Source organism: Microtus ochrogaster, linkage group LG10, assembly GCF_000317375.1.
Source record: "Microtus ochrogaster isolate Prairie Vole_2 linkage group LG10, MicOch1.0, whole genome shotgun sequence".
In the NCBI taxonomy this organism is placed as follows: domain Eukaryota; kingdom Metazoa; phylum Chordata; class Mammalia; order Rodentia; family Cricetidae; genus Microtus; species Microtus ochrogaster.
The window spans coordinates 2,763,059-2,771,008 of record NC_022035.1 but is presented as its reverse complement, the minus strand read 5'-3'; the positions used below and the strand labels follow the sequence as shown (position 1 = coordinate 2,771,008).

General features: G+C 47.3%; 1 protein-coding gene across 1 annotated transcript in view; it reads left to right on the top strand.

Annotated features, from left to right (window-relative positions):
- Nucleotides 1-1,119: 1,119 nt before the first annotated feature.
- The window catches only part of Slc25a13 (solute carrier family 25 member 13), a 172,323-nt gene continuing 165,492 nt past the window's right edge, over nt 1,120-7,950 (top strand). The window contains exon 1 of the mRNA XM_005363702.2: nt 1,120-1,359. Within this exon, the coding sequence (XP_005363759.1) occupies nt 1,345-1,359 (15 nt within the window). The 5' untranslated portion in view covers nt 1,120-1,344. The remainder of the gene's footprint in view (nt 1,360-7,950) is intronic.

The following is a 7,950-nucleotide window of genomic DNA, read 5'->3' as shown; positions in this document are numbered from 1 at the left end:
CAGGTCCTCTGGAAGAGCAGCCAGTGATCTTAACCACTAAACCACCTCCCCAGCCCCCTGTTTATTTTCTGTCTTTTTTGACACAGTCTCCTATACAGTTTAGGCTGGCCTGGCACTCTCGGTCCATCTGCTCCCACCCCCCTGGTGCTTGGAACACAAGGGTTGCAAGGCCTTTATATGAAGGCATTGGTACATACATTAGGGCAGAACCCTTAGGACTGGAGCATGATACACTGGCGACTTAGTTTCTAATTTGTGAATCTGGGATACATTCAGGCAACAGTGTGGAACTTGGACATGCTGCTTCTGGCCTTAAAAGCCCTCAGATGGTATACCTTCTTCAGTAGGCTACCTAAGACCCCCTACAACACAGCTCCTTCTTGTCAGCCAGATTCTTCCTCCAGCAGTCTCTAAATCCACATTGCCTTCTCTGACCAAACACGTGGGCCTCCTGTCTCCCCTCATTCTGTGTGGTTGGGGACATCTCTTGCTATCAACCCACTGGACTGACATACTGACCTCAGGAATCGTCTCTGTGAAACTGTCCAGTCTTCATTGTTCTTAGGGTGTCCTGGGAGCAAGCTATTATCTTAGTAGGCTACGTGAAAGCTAACACATGCTGGGCATTTCACTAGCCCAGGACGTCTTTTGTCCTAATATACAGTTGATGCAAAATGCGTGTCCTATACTATATTCCAGTTTATCAAGTTAGATCGTCAAAGTAGGTTGGCCAGCTGTTAATCTTCTCTTCTATTAGTCAGTTCTTTAGGGATTCATGATGGCATTGCAGTGGGGTCCTTCTGGGAGCAAAAACCAATGTTATCCTGGCAAGAACCTGCCCCAGCTAGGTGTATGTGAGAGTATGTGTGTCTGCTCCTAGGTGTTGCGTGCCAACCACCTTCACTTGGCTTTCTCATGAGCCCAGGACTAGCCCTTGGCTCCAGCCCAAGCAGAAGGGTCCCTCATCGGGTTACCTGTCTTCGGGTGACTTGCGTTTCTCCATGGCCCTTGGGTACCCACCAAGGTGGCTGCTAAAGCTGGATAGCAAGGCTAGAGTCACGTGTCCTGGTCCCACAGCAGTTCCCAGATTAGGGCCCTCCCTGGCTTCAGGGCAGAGGCCTTCAGATCACGCGGGACCGGGAAGCCCTGGCCCGGCCCAGCCAATGGGCTGGCGGCACCCGCATGACCCGCGCCGGGGGGGCGTGGGGAGGCAGGCCGGGAGCCTACGCCGCCGGGCCGAATCGCCGCCCCCACCTCAGCCGGGACGGGAAGTGAGTCGCCGGGGTCCCCAGTACAAGCCAGCCGGAGAGCGGGTCCCAAAGCCGCCTGCACCAGGGCCAAAGCATGGCGGCCGCCAAGGTAAGCGCGGCAGGCAGGGGCGACCTGGCGCCTAGCAGGGTGCAGCGGGGGGGACTGGATGCGGGTTCCACCTTGCAGCTGAGGGAGGGCACAGGGGACCGCACTTGTGGCCGCGTGCGTACCGCGGCCTGGTCGTGCTGCCGAAACTTTTGCCAGCCGGACACTCCCACTTGGCTCGGTCACCAGCAAGGTCCCGCGGGACGGAGCCCGGGCCAGCAAGGAGGAGTGCGCGCGCGGATGGGGCCAGGTGTCCTGGGACAGGAGCGAGCCCAGGGTTACACAGACCCCTCTGCCACCGCGGGCTTCTCCTGCTTCTGACCCGTCTGTTGTTGACCTGGGTTTCTCCTTCCAGGGGCCCCAGCTGGGGCTGGAGCCTGCTCCTATTACGTTTCAAGGGTTCCGCCCCCGCGCCGGTAGGGAAGTCACCTTGACTTCCGTTTTGGAAAGTACTTGGCCTGCGCGGCGCGAGTAGCTAGCTAGCCCTGGGACCCTTCCCCATCCCCCATCCTTCCCCTCCCACTCTCCATCTGACAACACTTACAAGCCAGCCTCCGAGCCTCGGAGAGGCTTCTTTTTGGAAATGACAAAACAGATTGTCCTGGGAGCTTGTCACTCCTGTGAAGTTCCACTTAAAAGGGATTCTATGTAATGTGAATCGTTCACGAACCCAGGGAGAAGGCAGCTCCGACAAATTGACCTTTCCTCTTTCACCGGTTCTTCAAACCTGCACACCATTTCAGCCTCTCTGGACTGCATTTCAACTTTTCTGGCAGAATACCATATTCAATCCCAATCACTCGAATCATTGGAATTTATTGCTTTTAATTTTAAGTTCACGAAGGCAACCCTTTAATCAAGCCTATACAACTTCTTAGATCATTTTAAGTGCAGTGAACTTAAATATACCCAACATTTCAAACATTTGTCCTTAATCAAAACTCTGTGATAACCCTCAAGAGGAAAACATGGCCAACACATCATATTCTTATTTATTCAAGCAAACTAATCACATTTGCAATGGAAATTGTAAGCAGACAAATATATTTAAAATGCTGTGCTGTGACTAGAGCCTCTCCATGCTCCCCAAATTCGCAGGCTTCTTATTTGTAGACTGGGTGCCTTAAGTGGCCTTTCTCTGTAACTACTGGGGGTGTAACCGCACGAGTGTGGACTGGGTGTGTTTGGGTGTGTGTCTGAATGAGCGCGAGGGTGCCTGAATTATTTTGGAAGCTGTATTAGGTCTTTCAAGACAATAGCCCTTTGCATTAACTCTTCATGATGTTAGAATGCAGCGATTGGGGTGAATGGGTTCTCTGGAATTAATACCCACTTGTCATTTATATATCTGCTGAGGAATTAATAGTGTTGCTTTATCTGGAGATAGTAATGGTGGGCACCAAATTGAGGCACATGCGCAGAAATGGCATGCAGGACTTGGCAAATATGAAGTGACTTTAAGTAATGGGGCAGCTCAACTTTTTTAAAAAGTGTTTTTATTAAGCTATATATATTTCTCCTCCCTTTCTATCACCCCCTCCCGCCCCCACCAGGCTTAACTTTTTAGTCTTTCTTACTAAGCCGTTAACAAGAAAATGACATTTGGAGGCAGGCATGGTGGTGCACGTCTTTAGTTCAAGTCCTCAGAGGCACAGGCAGAGGTGGATCTGAGTTTAGGGTCAGTCTGATCTTAAAAAAAAAAAGATAGGACAGTTGGCTTTTATGAAGTCATGAAAGACAGGGAAAATTAAACAGTTCTTTCACCTTTGTTGTTTGGAAACCTGTGCTCTTTGTTATTTATTCCCTGAAAGTCACCTTTGCTCAGTTCTGATGGCTGGCATAGACATTTGTCCAATAGGAGATAGCAAAGCCATGTGAGTGGATGAGAAAGCCAGAATAAGTAAGAAGTAAGGTGGCGCTGGGCATGGCAGCCCACATCTTTAGTCCCAGCTTTTAGGGGGTAGAGGCCCCCCCTTGTCAACAAAATGAGTTCTAGCACAGTCAGGGCTGTAATGGGAATGCAAGTATGTTCCAACTGCAGGTAGTTTACCTGCATCTTTTAGCATCTAAAGCAAAGACATAGTCTTGGAGAGAGTTCACTTTGAACTATTATCTGGGCAGTTTTTCTCTTTCTTAATCTAGTCTTATGTAGCTCTCACAGGTCTGGAGTTTGTTTTGTATCTCAGAGCAACCTTGAATTCATGGAGATCTTGCCTCTTCTTCTCAAGTGTAGGTATTAAAGATACACACGACCACAGCAGGCCCCACATCCTTGCTTATGATGTATCTGAACTGCATTCAAAAACCACTGAGGACATAAATACACATCTCTGGATTCCAGAAGCCACGTACAGTTCCAGAAGTATCGTCTTGCATTGTAAATCAAGGTCAATGACCTCTTGAGAGTTCCTGGGTGAAGTTGTCGTGGGTCCAACTTAGTCCAAGAGTGACTGCTTCCCATTGAGTTGAACTTGGGCATCACGCTTACTGGCTGTTTCTTCCAGCTTTTAGTTAGTTTTGGGCAGTTCGGAGATAAAGGTGGAGCTAATTGCTTTTTTCCTTGGAGTGTAATAACCCTCTTGGCAGCTGAGCACAGAGCCCTAGATTGGAAAACTTTCATCTGGGGATTGGGGAACCCTTGAAGGAGAAAAGGCCACCCCAATGGAGTATCACGAAGCTGGCCTGTGAGCTTTAGAACACACCTGTGAGATTTCCATGCCTGCTACCGTTTGCTATAGTGAACCACTGTAACGTTTAAGTCAATTGACGGCAAAGACTTAGCCACAACTGTCTATTTCCTAATATCTTTTTAGTTTGCTGGTTCTTGGTAGTTATTCATACATTGTCATTCATTTCCTTTGTATCTTTTTGTCTTTTCCTATCCACTCACTACTCAACAGTCGTAGAGTTGCTTGGTTTTTTTTTATTGATTATGTATACAGTGTTCTGGGCACCAGATCTCATTATAGATGGGTGTGAGCCATCATGTGGTTGTTGGGAATTGAACTCAGGACCTCTGGAACAGCAGTCAGTTCTCTTAACCACTGAGCCATCTCTCCAGCCCGAGTTGCTTGTTTTTTAAATGAAATAATGATCTGGAACTGGAACTACCAGTGTTTTGAGGTTATCTTTTTTTTTTTTTTGTTTTGTTTTGTTTTTTGAGACAGGGTTTCTCTGTGGCTTTGGAGCCTATCCTGGAACTAGCTCTTGTAGACCAGGCTGGTCTCGAACTCACAGAGATCCGCCTGCCTCTGCCTCCCGAGTGCTGGGATTAAAGGCGTGCGCCACCATCGCCCGGCTTGAGGTTATCTCTTAGCACTAAGTTTATGCAGCAAGGATGATGGAATTCAGGTTTAAGACGTCAGAGACGCTCTGGTGTAAACTCAGACGTGGGCTACATTGCTGTACTTAAATCAGCCTAGAACCAAAAGAAAGGGATTCAGTGATAAAATGAAAGCATCAATTAAACAAACAACAAAAACAGTGCTCTGGAGGGCTAAGGTTTATGCTGTTGATTCCCCCATCTTTAAATATGTTGTTGCTGTGATCATTGGTTAATTTGTAATTGTGTACCCTGGTCTTTCCAATGTTGCCAATGAACTGGACTTTGGCTTCAAAAGGAAACTAAACCCATGTTAGAGAGCCGCCCCAGAGAAGGGGTTTCTATGGATCTGAAGGGAGACTTCCAGAAGTGTGTCCCAGGATGAATAAATAGGCAATAGGAAAGGTCCATCCCAGTGTCAGCAGCATGTCAACATAATGAGAACCTGGGTTTGTGGTACACCCAGGAAATAGCATGTGCTTGAAAAATAGCAGTGAGCTTTTAATCCCAACACTCTGGAGGCAGAGGAAGGCGGATCTCTGAGTTCGAGGACAGCCTGGTCTACTGAGCGAGTTCCAAGACAGGCCCCAAACTACACAGAGAAATCCTGTCTCGAAAAAAACAAAACAAAACAAAACAAAAAACAGCGAATATGAAGGAATGATTACTTAGATACCGAATTCCATTCCGAATGCTTTTCAATTTTAATCCCGGTACTGAATCTGTCTTTGGAATTAGATATTAGTACTGCCATCCCTGTGGTAGACGAAGACCCAGAAACCCTAAGATGAGCTGTGGGAGACCTAAGACCTGCTGATTAGGAAGTTCTAGCTAGATCTGGCATTCCAGTCCTGCCATGCTGGCTCCAGGGTTTCTTCTTGCTCTGTCTGCTGACTGACTGGTAGCAGAGCCTGAGGCATGTCAGGCTTACGGGAAGGTGTGGGTGATGAATTAGAAGGTAGGCTCCTCCCTGGAAATCAGCCATTTAATTAAAGGTTGTTTGCAGAGTGCTTCCTGTGTGACAGCTCCTCCTAAGTGTTTTCCCATTCTACCTTAATTGTCACAACAGTAAGGAGTACTTTGCGGTTTTTGTCTTCATTTTACAGTTAAAAAATAAAGACCTTGGGTTTGGCAATTCTTCAGTATTTCAGCCAGTCCGTGGTCCAGCCTCTTTCACTCTGAGAAATGTTGTCTTGTAACAGTAAAGCAGACAGATGTTTGTACTAGGTGGGCAAGAGAGAGGTGTGTGTGGGGGCGTTATTTGAAATCTAGTTTCCGGTAGCTGAGGTTGACCTTGAACTCTATCTAAGGGTGACCTTGAAGTGATCTCCTGTCTCCCTTCCAAATGCTGTGATTACAAGATTTAGTCACCACGTCTTGCATAAAGTGATCTGTGTTTCTAATGCCTGGATGGATTTTTTAAGAGAACAGGTTCCTGTGATAGAAAGGAATGTTTGGCTTTTTAGAGATTCTGAAATTGTTATGGATGGGCCTTGGGACTTTATGCAATGTAAGATCTTTATCTTTCCTGTTCTCAATCCTGCCTTCTACCAGTGGAAGATAGGAAGTCCCAAGAAAACTTGCAATTGAAAGCTGGGTGATGGTGGCACAGGCCTTTAATCCCAGCACTTGGGAGGCAGAGGCAGGTGGATCTCTGAGTTTGAGACCAGCCTGGTCTACAAGAGCTGATTGCAGGACATGCTCTAAAAACTACAGCAAAACCCTGTCTCGAAAAACAAAAAACAAAAAAAGGAAAATTTGCAATTGATTGCAGTTTCCTTAAACTCCTTTGCTTTGTAGACTGTTCTTGGGCAGTGGTTCCCGGGCATTGAAATCATCTAGAGAGCTCTACGAGGTGCCAATGCAGGGCCGTCACCCCATTTCAGGACTGACTGAGTTGACATCTGGTGTAGCTGACAGCCACTATCTATCCAAGTAACCTGCCTTGTGATGATTCGCTGCTGGCTTCGAGGACAGGGCAGGGGAGGGAATGGTGTCCTAACTCCAAGGGGTCAAGGTAGTGGTCACTTTATTCTCTTTTTCAAAAAACTCAGTCTTGCTTGTGTTTTCCTTGTTGCTTAGGTATCAAAATCATACAGTTTTATAATTACCCGAGAACTTAGATTTTAGCACCCCAAGCCACCTAGAAGCTCCTTTTGATTACTGTAACGTATCAGTGGTTTTCTGTGGTAATCAGAGAAGGTGCCCGAGGGGGGAACCAGTGCAGCACAGACATGGTCTTCTAGCCCCTGTCCTGCCATGGTCTGGCATATGGGCAGTCTACTGCTCCCCCACTTAGGGCTGCAGCTTGACAGGCATTGGTCCACAGAAGGACCAGAAGGTAGACGGTGAGGGCAATGTGGAGTGTAAGGAGTCAGGCTGCGCGAGCTCTTTTAGACGACGTCAGAGGAGCATTGGCCTTTGCCCTCGTGTGCATGCTCACCCATTCCCTTTTTTTATCGTCTACTGTTCGTGAGGACTAGACCTGCTGACCTGTTTGTTCCTCCTCTCCCTGCTTGCTGTTTGCTGCAGACTGAGCACCCTGCGTCAATGCGTCCTCAGTTTTCCTGGTCTAAATCACTCCTGCTTCATGTGTGCTTGGTGTTAGGATGGGCCTTGGACAGAAGACTAGCCTCCTGGAGCTCTGGCTTGGCTTTGTGTTGGGAGGAAGATGGGCCTGTTGAAGTGACACCGTCTCTAAGTCAAATACAGAACAAGCCTGCCTGTGGACGCAAGTTTATGTCCTCCCTGGTCCCACAGCTGTTCAGACCCAAATAAACACACAGAGGCTGATATTAATTATAAACTGTTTGGCCTATTGCTCAGACTTATTACTAACTAGCTCTTACAACTTAACACATAATTCTTTTTTTTTTTTTTTTTGGTTTTTACATAGGTCCAGCTTTGGCTCAAATCATATCATTCAGCTTTTTTAATTTTTTTTTCAAGATAGGGTTTCTCTGTGGTTTTGGAGCTTGTCCTGGAACTAGCTCTGTAGACCAGGCTGGTCTCGAACTTACAGAGATCCGCCTGCCTCTGCCTCCCGAGTGCTGGGATTAAAGGCGTGCGCCACCACCGCCCGGCTGACCCATAATTCTTATCCATGTGTCTTGGTTCCTTTTCTCAGTGAAGCATTGTCATCTCATCTTGCTTTCTCTGTCTGTCTGGACTCTCTGCCTTTCCTCTTCTCAGAATTCTCCTAATCTGCTTGTCCCGCCTATACTTTCTGCCTGGCTGCTAGCCAGTCAGCGATTTATTTATTTATTTATTTA